We start from the raw sequence: 21671 nt of genomic DNA, 5'->3' as shown, positions 1-21671 counted from the left end.
ATATTCAGTCGGAGTCGGCCTTGCACAGGCCTCCAAATACTCGCCGGACTCATCAGCCCACCCGAGTTCAGAGTTAGCCACCACTTCGGTGCAGTTCGCCAGAGTTAGTCACCCTTTTTTGGTGCAATTTTACCACTTTAAACACAACGCGAAGCAAATTTACCTTATTTTATTTAAAAGACTAACTCTGGGAACAGTCTATTTTTCATTTTACATTTGAAATTACTTTATTTTTGAACTCCGCTTAAGAAAGTTTTCTGACTCCTGTTTATTTCCGACTTTGTTTAATATTCATGCAATTACTGTACATTTGTGAATAAAATTATAGTTTCATTTGATTCATTGTCTGTTGTTCAGCCATAACCTGATATCAGGTATCCCAATGGTCGAATAGGGGCGAAGTACTGGCCGCTACACGTCCCGAGAGGTGTCGTCACCGACCCCCTCCGTTACAATAAGTCTATTCAAAGGTTTTGTAAGTTTCTGAGGTGAATACTGACACCTTTGTGCTTTATAAAGAATATTTCCATAAAAAAATGGATGTGAAATACCTGAACGTATAAGAAGTCTGCATGTTGAGCTATATTTACGAATGATGTCTTTATACCGATGATAAAATTTAGTAAAATGTTTTGACTAGTTTGTGATATCGAAAACCCTGGTGTAATACTTTTTCAGTAATACATAAATTTCTCTCGGTAAAATCTAAAACATTGTTACATACACGAGCGAATCGTACAAGTTGAGATATATAAACACCGTAAGATGGTGACAAGGGAACGTCACCATCTAAAAACGTGTAATTAACGATAGGAAATGAAAAATCATCCCTTTTATCATAAATTTTAGTATTCAGCTTTCCGATCGAGGAAAGGGCAGTGGTCATTGTTAGTATTAGCTTTATTTAAAGTAAGTTCAGCAGGATAAATTTCATTAATATACATACTGAAGTCGTCATTATTGAGAGCCAAAATATCATCCAAATATCTAAAAGTATTATTAAATTTGTTTATCAGATGTTGTTTTGATGGGTCTTTGCTTATTTTTGTCATCAATTGTAACTCATAACAATACAAAAAGAGGTCCGCAATAAGTGGTGCACAGTTAGTCCCCATTGGAATTCCGATAATCTGACGATATACGGAATCCCCAAAGCGAACAAAAATGTTATCTAGTAAAAATTCAAGGGCATATATAGTATCAAAGCATGTCCAATTAACATAGTTTTTTTGTTTATTGCAACTAAAAAATGACCTAAAAGAGTTTGAACATATATATTCACATTCTGACTTTTTGAATGTCCATTTAATGAGGTGTGTGAATTTTTTCTTAATGAGAATGTGAGGCAATGTGGTATACAGGGTAGAAAAATCAAAACTTTGAACAGATTCAAAATCACCAATTAGGCATGCAATTTATCAAGTACTTCCAACGAGTTCTTAACACTCCAAAAGTAATTTATTCCACTATTTTCGAAAGCCTTATTATAACAATTTATTATAAGGTTTTTAATTGTACCAAGTGTGCTGGTAAGAAGAATAGACAATTTAGTAGTTGAACAATGGCTTGAAGACGAAATAAATCTATATTTGTAAGGGGTTTTTGTGTAGCTTCGGAAGCAAATACATAGTTGGGACTTTCATTGTATTTGGCTCTGCTTGTAAAGCGGTGGCTAAAAGTTTATTTTTGTTACAGATTTCGTTTTCTAAAAAATGGAGTCAGTTGGAATGTTGGTGAATTGGTGATTTCCTTTTTCAGAACCTCAATGTAAAATTTATGTCAAACAATAATAATATTATTAGCAGCTTTATCGGCCAGAACAAAAACAAATTCCGTTGCTAGTTCTTTAAGTTTATGTTTGAAAAGTCTGCAATCAAAAGTAGTAGAAATGTTAACTTTCAAGAACTGGACAATATCATGCTCACGTTAATGACACAACTTTATTTATTTGAGTTCCTTTTTTAATAAGAAAGGAGCGTAAGCATTCAGTTAACTCCTGTGAGGTACTTCCCATGCAAAACTGATATTTGATACTTTTGTAGGACATGCTTTTCTGGATATTTGTCACCCATATATCATAATTACATAACAAAATCGAGTATTTCTATGTGATAATGTCAGAATATTCAAATTGATAAGCATTTGTTAATGTGTTATATGAACAATATATTGTAACTTCATTTGAATGCATACGATTTCAGAAAAATTACCCAGAATTCAAAAGATAATTCACACAATAAAGCTTTATTTTGGGTATGTTTATCTGTTTTGTCCCCACTTTAACTTTATGCGAAAAGCCTTTTTAAAATTAAAATTTTGTATATAACTATGTCCAAGCTTTAAATAACAAGTTTGAATAATCACCCTGTTATCTTATATATTCTTCATGTCTTAATTTACAAACTTAGAATGTAAATTGCATAAGGCTCATATGACTTTCTTATTGTTCTTATGTATGTGGTCTTCGCTTTTTTCCATTCCAGACACTAAATGTAACAGAGGCAAATGAAACCTTGGAAACAGTAAAATCTTTACTGACTGAAAGTGACTATTTAGCTGTTGCCAGCTATCTTGTTATACTCGGTAAGTTGATTGTTTCCCTTTTTTTGTTGTCGTTTGAATATTGAATTAGGCATGTATTTCGATTTCTATCTTTTTGATTTAACTTATACATTATTTATACATTATCTAATCAGGTGCAGTTGTTAGCATTTATGTTTTACTTGTTACGCACATGGACGCAAATTATGCATGATAATGGTTGCACCAGAGAGGTTTCTAAATTATTATTAGGTATATATAAATGATGACAAGGGTAAGATATTTTTTTAAAGTAAAATCACAAAAAAACAGGATCCAATGAAAATTAAAATAATGAAAGTCTCTAATTAAATATCAAAATAAAAAGCTCAAACACATCAAATGAATGGATACCAACTGTAGTTCACCTTTGCGCGTTTTCGTGTTTTCTTAATTCACTTTGTAAACTCGAAATCTCGAAATTGAGAAATCGCTTATTCAAGAAATCAGGAGAATGGAAAATAGGGAAAACGAAAACTCAAATTACCGTTTTCACGTTTCTTAATTCACATTTTCGCGTTTTAGCTTTTTTTTTATTTCTTGATTCCTGATTTCTCTATTTCTTGATTTATCTTTCCCAATTTCTCGATTTCACAGCGTCCCCATTAAAAGTGCTATTATTGGTCTTTACAGTTAGCAAATGGTCTTCAATGACACGATAGCAAATACAGACGCACTGTATCTTCATAATTAGTTTTAAGTTAAATGTTAGCTAACAGATTTTTTGAAAATTTAAAAGACTTCCAATTTAACACTGTAATATTTATCTTTTACTAAAGTTTTTTTTGGTACTTATATTGATTCTGCTATCAGTAAATTAAAACATAACTAAACATATATAATTATACAGTTATTTACACTACACTGAAGTTCTACATCCTGTCAATACCTATCGTATGACATTGCAATAGTTCACATTTTTCTAGACAACTTACGATGTCTTAACTCTAAATCAATTGTCTGAGTACTGATCAACACTCTCAGATCAGTTCTTACTACTTTGTTTTATTTCTAGTTTTGTCAGATGTTTTTGTGTTTTTAATTGATCTTTTGAGACAATCGACTGTTTTAAATTGCTGTTATGATGAACTGTGACACCACTCTCATATGTATAGATCAGGATTGGGTCGTCACTGCAAACATGGAACTCTGTCCAATTCTGTGAGTTTCTATTCACCGGTCTCTAGTCAGAAGCTTATAATGTAGAAGTTGTCGTTCGATTATATATATCATACATTATTTATTTTTTTTATTTTGCAATGGCAATCATATCATAATAAACATTAGCAACAACATTTGAGAAAAGACGGAATGCAAGAAGATTATTACTGTTTGTTTCGAATAAACTCATCATAGAAGCCAGGATTAAATTTGGTAAACATAAAATGGTGTGTGATGCTTTAGACATGAGGACAGATTACAGAATCGTGGAACGATTTTCTGTTTTCCTTCTAGATCATGTTAGTAAGGAGGAAATCATTTTCATTTCACCTGTAAAACAGTTTGAATTAATCTATTAAACTTTTTCAGATAGATATGCACTTTTTAAAACATAAAGTTTTCTCTTACAATAAAAAAATATTAACATTTTCCGAACTTAAAACACAAAAGAAAAAAAGTGTTTCATCTCTATAATTTAATTGCAAATGTGCATATGTAGTTTTAAGCAAATTATTCATATCAATGGAATATTTCGTGTTCTTTATTTGATTATCTCACCTACTTAGCCGTGTTGAAGTTTGTGCGATTTCCTCTAAAGACATATTATTTCATTTTAACCATTTTAGTTAAATATAATTTGTCGTTAGTATATAAAGTTAAAGATATCAATGCTGTTTAAGTGCACATTGCTGATGACAAGCAATCGGTAATAAGCTGCATTCGTTGGTTGATCATGATGACAAATAGCCAGTGATTATCTGTATTCGATTGTAGGTCGCTAGTGAGGAATGGAGAACACGAATGCGGCTCCAACGCATTTATAAATCATTTGGGTTTTAGGAAATTCTCTGGTTTTAATATTTTAATATTTTGCTATTCGAAGAGTCAGACCACGCGATTCCTTCATGAGTAATTAGGATCATGAAAACGTTCCGTAATACTATTACTACAAAATGTCGCCCCAAACCAATCTTTTAACGCTTTCATTACCACGCAGTGAAAATTAGACACACCAGTAGTTTATCGGTATTTGAATCTCATAAATCCAATAAGAAGATAAAAATTGATGTTAAAATAACATACTAAGTGAATCGAATGATCTCCTCAAACATTATTTTTTTGTTTCAAAACCGGAGACTTTCCTTATTGGATGTTAAGTGTTAAACCCTCCGATTGCCGTTCGCTCAAATAACATTAAAAAAAAACCAATTTACACGTATGCATAGGTAATATTACATAAAAGAACTGGAAATTGGTGATATTTAAAAATTATGTGCTATATTTGAGTTTCCCTATATTCTTCCCTTTTTATTCGCAGGTATTATAGCTATATTAGCTAACTCATTTGTCATCTTTGTCCTGCTAAAAGGAGACGTCAGTTACTACAGAATTCATAAGAAATTGCTTCTAAATATTGCAATAGCAGACTTAATGCTATCACTGATAGCGTTTCCATTCTTTGCGTCTTCTAGCTTTGCAAACCGGTAAGTATGTAACCGTTTCATTACAAATTAGATAGAGACATTCATACTTTACTATTCATGTTCAAGTCCATTGACAAATAGATGCATGAGTTTTGGACTTTTTACAGATTCTTTACAGTATTTATTATGCTTTTTAATTCGATAAGTCCAGTAGCATTGCCAATACATAATTATTTATCAAGCAGCTCATTTAAAGTGATGCACATATATTCTTGATTAAACACGGTTTTGAAAGGTTTTTTTTTATAAAACCTAGCTAGCAAACTTTATTTAAAATAAAACTTAGCATAACAATGAACAAATGGTAACGTACTTTCACCTAAATTTATAAAACGTAATTATTCAATAGGCATATGGATTTTAAATATTCAACTGTATTGGACAAAAGATGAACTTTTATTGTTTTGGATATTCCTTTGCTATATACCTCGTCAAGTATGTTACATCCCTAGCCTTCAGATTGTTTGATATTGAGCATTCCCCATAAAAGTACATTTGGACAAGTTATTTGGACGCAACAAAATTTATATGGTTATTTCTGTATTTTAAGAAGAAATGACTGCATGTTAACCTGGTTAAGAATTAACTTTGTTAATCTCAAAGTCAAAAACTCGCATCCTACTACATTTCGATCAATATTTTTAGTTCTGTTCAGTGGAAATTCATTTAAAGCAACGTAGGAATGGCAATTAATATATTAATCTATGTAATAGGTTGCCAATCATTTTTATTGTTTAGAGTTGTTTTTTTATATAAACAAACCTTACAGTGTCACAATTGTATATAGTCATAATACATGTAATAATAATGTTATTAACTAGGTTTTCGAAAGAAAAGAAAACATATATTAAATTGCGAAGTACGTCGGGCGGGATGTCCGGAATGCAGGTGGAGGCTCTAAACAGTTTCTATGTTGATAACAATATATATGAAGGTCATGATCGATATTGACGATTTTCACTTTTTATCCGTTCAGGAATTATAGTACTTGGTCTTTAGTATATGAAAAAAACATTTAAGGTGACGTTTCTATATTGTTCATATTCACGTTTGCCTCCCAGAAGTTATGTCTTGATAGTTTGAAGAATAAAACTTCATGTCGTATCCTCGCAATTATTTTTCTACTGTTCTGTTATCTAAATTTCAATATGCTGTTACAGATGACAAAATGGTTATTGGTTTGATATTGACAATTTCCATTTTTTTGCCTTTCTAGGGTATTGGTTAATGTTCGATTGGAAAATAAGCATACAATATGTCAGGTAAACACACCTTATAGTATCCGTCAAAATAAAACCAAATGATGACAGTATAGCACATGTTTGTATCCGCTTGACACTCTTAACTCAAAATCTTTATTCAATGAAATGTTCTTAGTATCACTTCTTTTAATGCCTTGCGAACCTATTTTTCTATACAATTTTTTGTTGTGGTTTCTCCGTTTGAAAGGATGAACCTTGTCAAATTCCAGCATTTCAATCAGCCCGATCATTCCATCGTTTCTATGACAGTTCGAATTATCGAAAAAATATACCATAGCTCGAATAATCCTAATCTTTCAACGACTCTCCGTAGACAAAAGGAAGACTACTGGATTAGACAATTGGGAACTGCAACACCGTATGGCTGCAATGACAAAATTGATGGTATAAGTATTCTATCTAGTCCTTCGTGTAACTCGGTGAATGTGATGAATATTTTCAACTCGACTCCTCGACGTAGACGTAGTCATGGCCATCGTCATTATACATCACCCTCTCTGCATGGTGTCTCTTTTAATGACTTGCTGCCATGCATACAAAACCGTTAGGTATTCATCACATTCGCACGAAACTTTATTCACTACCCCTTTCAAAACTTCATTCTCTGTTCAATTTATGTTTGGAATCCACTGTTACAAACCCTCATTCAAACCAATACAAACTACAAGCTATAATTTCGGATATTGCTAGTCACAGACTTTTCAAGCCAGTTCGCATTGGAAAAGATGAAAAAGAGAAAAGATCTTTTCTAAATCTCTCCTTTGCCAACAAAGGTCTCGGTGGCGTCAACCTAGGCAATATCCTTCATCAAAAAATAGTTCAATCGAAAATACCTCCTTATTTCAAAGACCAGTCTGTACCAATAATTTCTTATACCTATACCAAACCTATTGCAACTAAATTTTCAATTACAAACGCGTTTTGCAGGATCTCGATTTTGACGACTTCAAGTCTAAACCTCCTGATTGCACTTGTGCTAGTTCCCAATTCACATATAATCCTGCTGGCCACGTTATTACCGGTGACCTTAACATTTTATAACACTTCTCTACGAAACGTGTTATCGAAAGGTCCGAAATATCGTGAGCCTAAATCCATCAATTGGAAATACAACTTTAAAATTTTGATGGATTTAGTCGAGGATTATGCCAGGCAATGGGCTAAGCGCGAGAAGGAAGACGTAGACACTCTATCCGAATGGATTAAGGCAGTGAGGTCGTTAATACAAATCAGAATTAAGAAACTGAATGGGTCCATCAATTCCCATGCTACGTCAATCTTCAAAGATCCAAATGTTGCTAAACACCTATCTGACCTCCATGATAAATATGTTGTTGTCCCCGCAGACAAAGCCCCAAATAACATCGTTTTTGTCTGTATAAGTCATTACATTAATTGCTTGATAAACGAATTAGGTATAGACAATTCACTTGGAAACCCAACATATACCCTCACGACACTTACCAAAGAGGAAATCCTGGATAATCATAGGTCTGTTCTTTGTTCCTTTGGTATTTCAACCAAAGATGAAGAAATGGATCTTCCATCACTGTATTGGATACCTAAACTACATAAGTGTCTTCACAAACAACGGTATATTGCTGGGTCTTCCAAGTGCTTCTAAATTATTAACATATATTTTATAAACAATCAAAGACGGGCTTCAAAGTTATTGTGAAACTGCCTATTCTAGAGGTGGCGTGAATCAGATGTGGATACTTAAAAATTCCAAAGATCTTTTAGAGTACATAAAATCTAACTCTCTTTCATCTTGTATCAGTTTTAAAACATTTGACTTTTCTGCTTTTTACACAAGTATTCCACATTCCAAACTAAAAGACAAATTAAAAGAGTTGGTATTTCTTTGCTTCATAAAAAAGAACTGCCAACGTAGATACAAGTATCTTGTCTTAGGGAGGGATATATCCTACTTTGTAAAGAATCATTCTGATTCAAACAAAAAATTCTCTGAAACCGATATTATCAAGATGCTTGATTTCTTGATTCACAACATATTTGTTACGTTCGGAGGACGTGTTTTTCAACAGACCGTCGGCATCCCAATGGGAACTAACTGTGCCCCTCTACTTGCTGACTTGTTTCTTTATTATTATGAGGCTGACTTCATGCAGGAACTTCTTAGGAAGGGGGGTAAGAAGTTAGCAATATCCTTTAACTTTACTTTCCGCTATATAGATGACGTTCTTTCACTGAACAATTCAAAATTTGGTGACTATGTGGATCGCATCTATCCCATCGAATTGGAGATAAAGGATACTACAGATACAGTTAAGTCGGCTTCATATCTTGACTTACATCTAGAAATTGACAATGAGGGTCGATTGAAAACAAAATTTTACGACAAAAGAGATGATTTCAGCTTTCCAATTGTGAACTTTCCATTTCTAAGTAGCAACATTCAAGCAGCACCTGCATAAGGGGTATATATCTCCCAATTGATACGATATTCCCGTGCTTGCATTTCCTATCATGATTTTCTTGATAGAGGGTAACTGCTCACAAGGAAGCTATTAAACCAAGAGTTCCAAATGGTGAAGTTAAAATCATCCCTTCGTAAATTTTACGGACGCCATCACGAGTTGGTTGACCGTTATGGAATAACCGTTTCACAAATGATATCGGATATGTTCCTTACGTCGTAACTGCAATCCCCTTCCCTTTCATGAATTTGACCTACCGAATTAGACTATTTACCGGATTTGTAATCACATAAGCAACATGACGCGTGCCACAATGGAGCAGGATCTGCTTACCCTTCCGGAGCACATGAGATCACCCCTAGTTTTTGGTGGGGTTCGTGTTGTTTATTCTTTAGTTTTCTATGTTGTGTCATGTGTACTATTTTTTTTCTGTTTGTCTTTTTCATTTTTAGCCATGGCGTTGTCAGTTTGTTTTAGAGTTTGACTGTCCCTTTGGTATCTTTCGTCCCTCTTTTGTCATTGCGTGATATCAAGGGTGCCATCTGCAATTCCTAAACTCTGTTAAATTCATTGAAATGTCCTCAAGATCTTAAGCATATCATGCTGTTTTGCATTTCTCTTTATGATTGTTTTTTTTATATGTATCAACTTTTGGAGTTTCTTCGCCATAGCATTGACAGTGTCCCTGTTTTAAATAGGAGTCACAAATTTGTATCCACAACTACACTCTTTATTACAATTTATTTATCCTGCAATTGGGTGTCCTACTATACATATACAGCCATACAGATATCGCTATGCTGTATCTGTATACTACTAAGTATAAAGATATCGCTTTAAAGCTCCACCCACTGCCGGACTGAGTATTGTTTGAACCTGTGTGACCTCTGAATGTGTGGCATTCCAATGACGATGACAATTGTCGATTTCAAAACAAACTTGAATGTGTATGATTGTGTTACAAAATCAACCATGTCAATTTCAGCATGCATGTTTAGTGAATGTCAAGTCTGAAGCGTAGGACAACTCGTACACTTCTGTTTCAAATTTGACAATGTTTTGTTAATCATTTTAACTGTTGAAATTAGTTGTTATGTTAAAGTAGATAATTTTTCACCTTTAGCGATGTATTATTGTTGACCATTCGAGATTCTTTTTTTTTTTTTCAGCGTAATGTGTGATTTTGATATTACTACGCGGGCCTCAAGGGATTTCAAATCGAAAATAAATACTAAATATGTTAGTTTTTGTGTTTTTCAAAACACAAACAATTTATAGAATTAATTGCAGGATAAAGGCAATAACTGTTTAGTGTCTTTAAATATCAGCTGTATTTGTACTCGGCTCGAAACAGGTGTAGTAGCTCGCTAAAAGCTCGCATACACCTTGTTTCCTAGACTCGTACAAATACAGCTGATATTTAAAGACACTAAACAGTTAATGTCTATTTATTGAAACTTTCTTACATCATGAACCATATAAACTTATTCTGTTCAGATTTATTTTCGTAGATAACCTTACCAAATCAAGGGCTTGCTGTATTTGGGGTATCGCATTTGTATCCGCAACTTCTCATTAACACCTTACCAGAATTATACTAAATTATCAAAATCTGTATTAATATGGCCGCACCTCTCATTTTGTTTATGATCTCAAATATTAGTTATGTATTCGCCCCAAAGCATTGATTTTGCAAGGGGTGCGTTATCACTAAGTGTTCTGTGTTTGCTGAACTTTTTGTTTTAGGTTGTTTTGACCGCTTTATTTATTATGATGAAAAGATTTTGATGAACCATTCTGTTGATCAATTATTTTTTATTATATATTTTGCTACAAATGTAGTGAACTATTCAATTTGTCAAGTGATAAACAATATTTTATATCAATGTTATCTCAATTTGCTTTGATGTTGTGAGCTTTTCTTATCACACTGCGGTTGTCGTCCACTGCAATCTTTTTAAAGATAGTTTTTAAGAAAGTGTTTTCTAAATCCTATGTAAATTAAACTATAGCATTGACGATCCACATAAATGATTATGGCAGGTGGTCCGAAGTAAACTAACCCTTTCATCACTTGGAATTGTAACATTAAAAGAAAATGGGAAAGAAAAAAAAAAGATCTGATGAAACTATATTATAACTTTAAATAAGTTGGTAGCGGGACCCTTTTTTCCATTTTTAAGCCCGAATAACAAATCATTTTCTCAATAAAACGTACACAATGATAATTTAAATAATGTGTCAATAGCAGGGAATTTTTTATACCAATCAATGAAATACTAAGGATTTTTACCTCGGAATGAATTACCTCAGCTATATTTGACAAAACTTTTAGAATTTTGTTCCTTAATGCTCTTAAACCTCGTACTTTATTTGGCCTTTTTAACCTTTTTTTTTACTCAAGCGTCAATAGTGAGTCTTTTGTAGACGAAACGCGCGTCTGGCGTTAATGCAAAATTTCAATCCATTTATATCGAAGAAAATCAGGCCCGAGATAACATATTCGCGCATTGTGACACCCCTCAAAACTTCTGTTTAGGGTCAGATAATTCAATTTTGCTCAAAAATGTTTTACGAGTCCCAAAGCCGTGATACAAGATTTCAAGAGCTTTTACGCAGGTTCATATAGGCAAAGTGGAGGACGATTAATATAATTATTCTTTATTGCAGGTGGCTGTTTTCCGATATCGGATGTACTTTTGCTGGATTTTGGATATTTTTGTTAGCTCAGAATGATATGAATACTCATGCTGCGATTGCAGTGTATCGGTATATCATAATTTGTCAGCCATCTTATGGTGAGTACATATTAATGCAAGAATAAAATAGTGCAAATACACAAAATGTTAAGTTCATTCCTTAATTAACGACATGATTGATAAAATTGATTGGTATGCATTAAACAGTTCCTAGTTCCATGTTCATTATGCACAGTCTAACAAATGTGTATTGTAATAGGTAGATTAGCGTAAATAGTAAAATCACAAAAATAATGAACTACCGGGAAAATTCAAAAAGGACAGTCCCTAATGAAATGGTAATATAACAACCAAAGGTATAACAAGTGTCATATTCCTGCATTGGATTATGCATTTGGCATGTTTAATTTACGAAAGGGTTTTGTCTATCTCTGTTTCTCAAATTATTCGATTGATCGATGTTTGCTCCACGTTCACTAGCAAACACATCATGCATTTCATGATGAAAACAAATTAACAATAAAGCAAATGGTAAGCCCTTATAAGAAGTCGGCCTGTATGAAGTGCGGGAAATTTGGAATGGCAATGGAATATGAAGGTTTATTAGAAAGGTACCGAAATTGTGTATCGTCCACCTGTTGACCTCTCAAAGATCCTTTTAAATGGTTCTTGACGTGTTAAAAACATGGCAACCTCTCTACAGAATACATTGAATCGAACGTATTCTAACTGAGATGGCTGAGTATGTAAACATCTCAGACAATCGAATGGACTAATTACTTTGACAAGTGTTTACTGCCAATCGGAAGAAACAAACGCGATCATATTTCTAATATAGATTCACCCTGTGGGTGCTGTTTCTTGATACAATATTTCATTTCTTTAATGTATGAGTTCTTATTATTTTTCAAAATTGTTTCCGGTATTTTGTATATTACTATAAAACAAAATAATAAAAGTAATGTATTTATTTCGTTACTAATATTTGAACTCATTCACATTCAACAACAAAGTTAAGATGTTTCCGGGTAATGTCAATGATACAGCGAACAAAACACACTCAAATATCAAGTGACACCAAGGTCAACATACAAACAGTATAAAACAATAATCAAGTGTCTCTGCCACGAGACCAGTAAATTTGTTGATTTGTTATGCGAGACATGAATTCAAATACAAAGAATCAATTTCAAGTATCTATGGATTATCTTTATTAAGTAATACATCTTACAATGCTTTATATTTGGTGAAAATATTTCATTGAGTTAACATATTTTCTCTTTTATATAATTTTTCTAATTTTGTATGAGTCCACAAAAGTACGTTTCTTCGATAATATTTGTTTTAATCAATTCCTATCATGAAATTAATTACACTATCGTGGGTTAAACAAATTATTCCATACACCATGCTATTTTTATTTTTATTAAGAGACATGTTTAAACTTAAATTACCAAAAAGGACCATGAAAAATATTATGCGTATGCTAGAGTATCTGAAAAAGTATCTCAAAGTATTTCTTGACGTTCTTTAGATGTTTTAATTGGAAATTGTTCTCTACTTTCTAATATTTTTCATTTTATAGTGTAAGATTGTTTTATGTCGTTGTCCGAACTTTATTTGGGTAAACGATTAGCATGTGTCATGACTTTATCAAATGTTTACTTCATTAGTATTGTAAAAAAACTAAACTTAAAAACCCATTAAAGGCATTTGTACGCCTTTTTTTTTTTATTAAATTGAATGACCATTGGACATGTATATATCTTGAATTGTAAGCAATAAAAATTCTTCATTGTTAGATAGAACAAGAACTCATAGAAATTTCCGGAACCTGATATCATCTAAACATTAATAAAATTAACGGTACCAATTTTCTTGCACCAGATGCGCATTTCGACAATACATGTCTCTTCAGTGATACTCGTTGCCGAAATATTTGAAATCCAAAGCTATAATCCAAAAGGTCCAAAAAGTATAGCCAAATCTGTAAAAGGAATGAGAGCTTTAATCATATCCGAACCAACTTTATTCCTTTTTTTTGTGCCTTCATTTGTATTTTAAAACTGAAGTATTATTCAAAACAAAGAAGCTACCATTATCCTTTGATTTCACACATTTAGTAAGCTTGAATAAGATATAAGAGGGAGGATAGGGCCTTTATCGGATTCTGGGATCGGGTGTGTTTAAGCTCGAGATTTCGGGATTGACCCTTTCGCGATCCGGGAATTCGTTTTTCGAATTTCGGGATGTCGGGATTTAAATTTATCTAAATTCGGGACCTCGGGATTTCGTGTTTTTAAGCCCGGGATTTCGGGATCAGGACCCCTCCTTATCCTCCCTCGTATAACAATTTACATTCCCACTTAGTTTTCAGAGAGCTCCATAAATAAAGGCAACAGTAGTATACCGCTGTTCCAAATTCATAAGTTGATTGAGAGAAAACAAATCCGGGTAACAAACTAAAACCGAGGGAATACAGCAACTATAAGAAGAAAACAACAAAACAATAGAACACTGAAAAGCAACAAAAAACAAACAACAATGCAACATAGAAACGAGTTATAAGCTAACAACTGCCATATTCCTGACTTGTTCCATGTTTCTTGTACTTGAGTTATATACTGTATTTGACCTTTTGTGTATTTTATTATGTTCGGAAATGGTCATATCCTTCGACAAAACAAAGGTAAATTTGAATCAATTATACAGAAACCAACAAAATAGTCAAACCATATAAGTACACATATCTAGTTTTCAGAGGGGTAATTTTTTTAATTTTTTTTTTTGTTATTCTCGGTAATGATTTGATCCTTCTACAAAACAAATGTAGATTTAAATCAATTATACAGTAACCAACAATATAGTCAAAACCTATACGTATATATATCGGCATATGTATATACATATATTGTAAAAGAGGTCAACATACAATATTTAATGATATAATTTCGTCCTTATCAGACAGATGTTAGAGTGAAATCAACAATCTTATTTATCGTTTTCTTTTGCATATTGGACTGTTTCACATTTCCATTCCAGAGCAACCTTTTAGAATAAATCTTTTGAATGTCCCTGTGATTATACAATGCCGTTGACAATTGTTTAAGCTATAGGAAGTATTGCAAAAAAGCATTGTGAATCAAAATAATTCTACCATAGACAAGACAAAGAAAGTATGGTTTAATCCTAGTATTTGTTCAAATGGACTAAACAAATGGATTAAAAGCTCGAAATGTTTTATATAAAAGTAACGCATAGTTTACAATTTAGTTCACACCATTTCTCTTTCTCGTTGATTTATACCATTAAACACCAAATAATGCCATGATTAGTTTATTTATTGTTATTCAAAGTTTATATTTGGGCTCTCAAGTAAATCTTATAGTAGATTTCGTGTCATTAATTGACGTTACCTAAATATTCAGATTAAGGCAAGAACTTCAACAAAACAGATGACTTCCTTTTTCAACTGTGAACTTTCCATTCTTATGAAGCGATGTACGAATAGCACATGCATGTGGAATAAAATAATATCAACCAAATATTCCATAATAATTTTTTTCTATCAAGATTGTCAATATATGGTTTCTGTTTTCACTGAAGCTAATATAACAAAGTGTATTTCATGGTTAAAAATCATAAAGTGGAATTTATGTCATTGACATTTTTTTGGAAGACATTATCCATTTGTTTTTCGTTTTATGTTTTCTTTATTACGTTGTTCCTTTATCTTCCGTGTGTAAAACAATAATAAAAGTACAACCTCAATTCAATCTTTTTGACTTATTACACTTATCACTACTTTTTACATGTGCGATATGACGGCAGCAACTTACAGTTCTAATGGTGCAAACATTATTTTCCCTTCTTATTGAACGATGTCGTGTTGTGCTATGTGTTCTTTCGACATTTCGTCGTCATCATGGCACTGTGTGCATAATTGGATTTTTGTTTCGATGGCGCCTTTATTATCTATTAAATAACAATTTGCTCGAAGCCAGAAATAACACGGCTATTTAATGTTACATTTTTTTCAAAATTATGAATTCTGTTAATTGGTATAAAGAACAAATTTTTATCCTGATAGCTTTTATGGTATTGGACAATGTCGTCCATCAGCAGTAGTTTTGATTCAATAGGGGATCTTACTTAAAGGTTGTATTCAGTTGTTCAAGGAAACCTCATTGTTACAAGCAAACCATCATATGTGTGGAATCATTTGGAATTATATCAACTATAAACGAATCGAGATCGTTTAGCACATCCTACTCAACAGACGTTATCAGATATTATTCCAAAATAGGATCAAGTAGCAATTATCAGAGACATCACATCAAGATAAAACCGGTTATAATATCAGATATACATAATGAACATGTGGGGGATCTATAAAAAAGCTTAAAGTTCAAGAGTGATGGATACACTAATTTGTGGTTGTGATCGTTTACATAGTTTCTTTGATATTGTCAAATTATCACTTCATTAGTTCACAATGCAAATATAGGAAATACAATCATGAAGAGAGCTGTCAGGCCAATTAAAGGCAAATGTTAAAGGAACTACGACAACGACTGATCGTTAGTGTACTAAACTGTTCCTTTTTATTTTATTAAATATTTGGTGTAAAACCGACTCCTGTATCGTCCCACTGAATGATACATATATCGTAAAAAATGTGTCGTACCAGTAATAGGTATATGTAAAGTAAAGTATCGTTCCCTTGTCTAGACAAATAATGAATCAACAAAACAGGAAGCATTAAAAATCTACCCTCAACACTGAATTTTCTAACTAAATTTTAAAGATACATATTAACGAGTTTCCTCACATTTTAAAACTCTACCTTCTTCGTTAACAAAATCAATGAAACAACCACTGGTTTAAAAGATTGTGAATAACAATGAAAAATCAGTTCTCAAAACAAATGTAATGACAAATAATTATATGCAGCAAACAAAAACAGCTGATAGAAGTTTAGCCAAGCTAAATAATAAAGCATCAAAGAAAGAATGCAATTACTAAATACCTTCTTGCCTTAAAAATAATTCTTTTTTTCTTTCAGTTTTTGGTTTTTACCTTATTTTGGCTTCTTAATCGATTTCTAAATTTAAATATCAGTAAATATCTGTCGTCTTAATTTACAAAGCTATAAAGATTGCCATACAGGAAGGTTTAGCTATATATGAAACTAGGTTTAACCAATCCCTTTTCTGTCTGTACCAAGAATATGACAGTTGTATTCCATTCGTAACGTTGACTGATAACGTCAAGAAATAACTTTGTCATGTTGTAAGTACCTATATTGGGGCTATTGTTCTTTACAACAAGTTGAATAGTGCAATACTACAGTTCTTGATATGTTTGCGACGCTTTTCAATAAAGAACATGTAAATGAAACCTGATAGTCTTGTTTAAAGTTAAGATATTTTAGCCCAAAGATATTAGACGCAATGACAAAAATACAATATATATATATTTATCAAAAAGTCGATTGATTATTCAAACATAAAATAATCAATATCGTACATGTTTTTTGTTCTAGAAAGAAGAAAGGCTGGACTCGATTTTGAGGTTATATACCATTGTGGTACATAGGTCCTATTCCTTTGAAATTCTAATCAAGTTCCAAAGATTTTTTTGTTTATTCCAGAATACTATTTGAAGAGAAAAAATGCCAGTTACTACATCCTAGGTACTGTTTGGGGTCATACTTTGCTTTTCACTGGTTTACCATTAGTTGGTTGGAGTAGATATCAACAAGAAGCCTTCGGAACTTCATGTACTATAGCCTGGGATGACAACAGGCCCGCAGAATTGGCTTATAATATAGTGATAATAATTGCATGTTACTGTGTACATGTTGTTATCTTTATCTTCTGTTATTACAAAATAATAAACGAGTTTTCCTCCGCTAAAAGATGTCTTGCTCGTCTGAGGGAAGAAGTGATTACTGACAGAGAAACACTTAGACTAGAACTGATGTTAAAATACCATAAAGTAATGACATACAGAAAGGTTACTGTGGTAAGTCCATTTATATATGTTTGTTTACATATTTATGTATGTATGTATGTATGTATGTATGTATGTATGTATGTATGTGTGTATGTGTGTATGTATGTATGTATGTATGTATGTATCTATGTATGTATGTATGTTTAATTAATAAAATACAAGCAAAGATATAAGGCTTATAATATGATATTTGTAAAATTTGAAGTGCCCAAAAGATGACACTTTACACTCGATTTATGACTTTTGAACACCGGTATACTACTGTTGCCTTTATTTACCACAAATATCATGTTCAAAGACATACAGAGGCAAAACAACAACGATTAAATGCATCATCCAAATAGCCTGACCTGATTTAGGTGTAAAATTTGTCGGGATAAAACCAGATTTAAGTGTGCAGATTAAATGTAAAACTTGTACTCGACATTTTTGCATTTCATGTAATTTAGTTCTATAAATCACGATCGTATGCAGTTTAAAAATAAATCACAATGACCCCTATAATACAATACGCTTTATTACCTGTTAAAATAGTTAATCAATTCAAGACTTTAGAAATAATCATTTTACTTATGATAAAGGGGGTACATGTTTAAGCTTCGAAAACAAATCCGGGTAACAATCTAAAACTGAGGGGAACATCGACTATAAGCTGAAAACAACAAAGCAACATTCATAGAAACGAACTACTAAATGACAACTGCCATATAACTTGCTTGGTACAGGACATTAAAAAAAATAATGAATTGAATCTGGTTTTGTGGCTAGCCAAACCTCCGCACTTAATGGCAGAGTTAAACATATAAAAAATAGACAGGGGTGTTACTCAGTCACACGTTTAACAAATAAACAAAGGCTTCCTTTTTCCCCCAAGGAAAACACGTTATAAAAAATTACAGTTAGTTCAAAAGTATACCGAAGATAACTTTTGCATTATAATTTTCGAAAATGTATATTTAATTAAGATCAATACGAGATACTCGTAAATGAGCACATACTGCCTTCAACAATAGACTAAAATATATGTAGTATGTTAGAAGTAATATAATAAGTATTGCAGTTTCAAGAACATTGCATTTTGAAGAAAAATGGTAGATCGGTGAATAACCTTCTTTGACATGTTAAGTATATCCTCAATGGTTATATATGGTAATTAAATTTGCTTAGCTAATTATAAAGAGGGAAAAAGATAAATATCTCATTAACGTCAGGGATGGAACTTCATGATTTTAACAATGATGCCAAGTTGACTGATGTGAAATTGTATTATCTACCACAGTCTGTATTTGTCAAGGCAAATCAATAAATTATACAATGACAGCTAATAAATTTTTAAAAAAGGGGTAGAAGTCGTCTGCGGTATCAATCGAAAATGTTTTGTAAGGTAATCTTTACGATTCTAAGTCCCTCTACAATTCCGAGGATTTACCAAGTTTTTCTAATGAAGATTTATGTTCTGTCCGGTGAATGACAACTGTATAAAAAGAAGTCATTCAACATCATTTGAACTCGGATTGATATTTGTTTCATTGGCAACCATACCACATCTCTTTATTTTATTTTATTTTATATTAGACGTGTTTTGAAAATATAATACGTCTTCCAACATACACTTGAGACTCAAATTAAGCAAAAATAGCTAAATGAATTGATTGAACTAGGAGAGAATCTGTGTTATTCTTTAATTATTTGTAATATTAAGTTAGCGGTTATCCTTATCGTGTTTGTTTTTGGCTAGCGGTTCTTGATGGTATTGCTTAATTAATAGAAAGAATTGAAAGGGTCTTTAAAATTTGAAAACAGGTAGTGAAATTATACTCGTGAGTCATTAATAAAGAAAGCAATCTTTCTGTTTACAATGATAAAGATTAAATCTTCTGTTAAACGAAAAACATATACAGATAAAAACAAATCTGTAACTGAGATTTACTTTTATTACAAAAAATGGTATTGTTGTTCTTTTTTTCCTTTTTTAAACAATTTAATTTAACAAGATATCTTGGCATAAAATTCGAAACATATAACCCCTAAAACCCTTAAGTGATTACTTTCTAATATATAGTAAAGAGAACTCTTACAGTATATTTCTTTAAAGTATCTTTTCAAATATTTATTTTTAAACATATGTATTGAGGGGTTTTGTAAGAAGATTATCTTCCGAATTTATATGCATTATTAATATCTTATTTCAGGCCTCTCTGGCAATGGTTGCTGCCTTTATGATAGCTTGGACGCCTTATGCCATACTTGGTGCGTATGTTATGTACGATACAAATGTACCAGCTTGGGTTTTACTCACACCAACGATGTTTGCAAAAAGCAGCACTGTTCTCAGTCCGTTATCATGTGCCTTGTTCAGTGGTAGTTTCCGAACAGCAGCAAAACAGCTTTTTTGCAAAAACGAGGAAGTATTGGATGAAGTACAGAATGGCAGTGTTCTTCGCCCTCTTGCTTCGAATCATTCTTCTCCAGAGTTTGTTCAAAAGTAAGACAAGGGGAAACTTAAAATCAAAAGATGAAAAAGTCACATGATACGAAGTATATAAAAACCAATAGAGTAAAATTTACAAACACCCAGTATTTATTTACTTTAAGCATTTGGATAACAGAATTATACCACGAACTGTGTGCAAATAATATTTTTTTTAAATATAATACTTGTAGTCAAGATGTTGTAATCGTTGGATATTGAAGTTAGAATTTTTTTATATTTAAATTGTGGAAAATAAAAGAAAAATGGAAAAGAGAGATAAGCTGGCAAATCTAACATTGGGTTTTGTCATTTTTCGTTTGTTCATTTTTGGAGTAAAATACTGGGTTCAGACTAATGTAATATAGAACTCCAATCGCTTTGGGTGGCGTAGGTTACGGTATTGACAGTAATTTGTATTTGGTATTTTTTTTTATTGTGTTGTTATACTTGCAAATGCTGTTTATGAATTTGTCATCCAGTTAAACAGCTTCCTGAAAGAAATACCTTATATTTGTTTTACTTTTTGAAATATCTATCTCGATCAAACATATTTGATTTTAGATTTTTATATTTTTTTCAGAGAGGTACGTGTGACACTGTACAAAGGTGAATTGACAATCAACGATATTTTTGTTGGAAATTTCGACAATATGGAGTTATAAGAATAAATAATACGTTATGGACCAGCAATTAACTGAATTTTCCTGATTTTGCTCACTGGACCCAAAGAGTCAATTATTTCATTTATTATTTGGTGGTTTATATTTTTTGGATGAGTTACTTTTAAAACTTTGCTTTTATTGGAGCTAAACAATAACAGTTAGTGAGAATTTGAAAGACCATTTTCAGTTTAATATATAATATACCGAGAGAGAACTGAAAACAGTGTTTTAATGTTAGATTGTTGTCTTCTTATGACAGATTATCAGCGGCTGTCGTTTGTTGCTACACATGAATGTCCATTTATCATTGTTTTAATTGCTATGTCATCAATATGGTGTGCTTTACATTTTGTCATGTCGGGGCCTTTTATAGCTGACAATACGGTTTGGGTTTTGTCATTGTTGAAGGTAGTACGGTGATCCAATATACATGTACATTTTTGTAGTTGAATACATGCGTTTGTTTGGATACTGGTGGATTGTTGTCCCATTGAGATACATGTACCACTATTTATTTTATTTATTTTCTTTTATAAACAGGATTTACACATGTATTATACCAAGCATACATCCACAATGTGTTAACCTTTCTTGTGTATAATGTATAAACTGTTTACTTTTGTCGTGTTGGACAGTATCATGATAGTTTATCATTCTTAGTATATATATATCATCATGTTATATGTATGTATGTTGGTTCCAAATAAGTGTTAAAAGTAAAGCATTAAAAATAATGTAGCATACATTGCGAGAATGTAACACATATATGTATTTTTAAGATAATAAATGAACGTGTTTTTACGAAGCGTATGTTTGTTTTGTGGGGAAATTGCATGTCCATACAGTAATCCTGCCCATCAAAGATAAGTTGAAATTATCTTATATACGTGC

The 21671-nt window shown here is 32.1% G+C and overlaps 1 protein-coding gene across 1 annotated transcript in view; it reads left to right on the top strand.

The window, feature by feature from the left end:
• The window catches only part of LOC134711052 (rhodopsin, G0-coupled-like), a 45024-nt gene extending 23690 nt beyond the window's left edge, over positions 1 to 21334 (top strand). The window contains exons 2-7 of the mRNA XM_063571481.1: positions 2484 to 2583; positions 5060 to 5225; positions 11599 to 11726; positions 17281 to 17654; positions 19838 to 20130; positions 20699 to 21334. Coding sequence (XP_063427551.1) covers positions 2484 to 2583; positions 5060 to 5225; positions 11599 to 11726; positions 17281 to 17654; positions 19838 to 20130; positions 20699 to 20780 — 1143 coding nt within the window. The 3' untranslated portion in view covers positions 20781 to 21334. The remainder of the gene's footprint in view (positions 1 to 2483; positions 2584 to 5059; positions 5226 to 11598; positions 11727 to 17280; positions 17655 to 19837; positions 20131 to 20698) is intronic.
• Positions 21335 to 21671: the final 337 nt, after the last annotated feature.

Source organism: Mytilus trossulus, chromosome 3 (genome assembly GCF_036588685.1).
Source record: "Mytilus trossulus isolate FHL-02 chromosome 3, PNRI_Mtr1.1.1.hap1, whole genome shotgun sequence".
Classification (NCBI taxonomy): domain Eukaryota; kingdom Metazoa; phylum Mollusca; class Bivalvia; order Mytilida; family Mytilidae; genus Mytilus; species Mytilus trossulus.
Note: the sequence above shows the minus strand (reverse complement) of the source record. Positions and strands in the feature narration are given on the sequence as shown.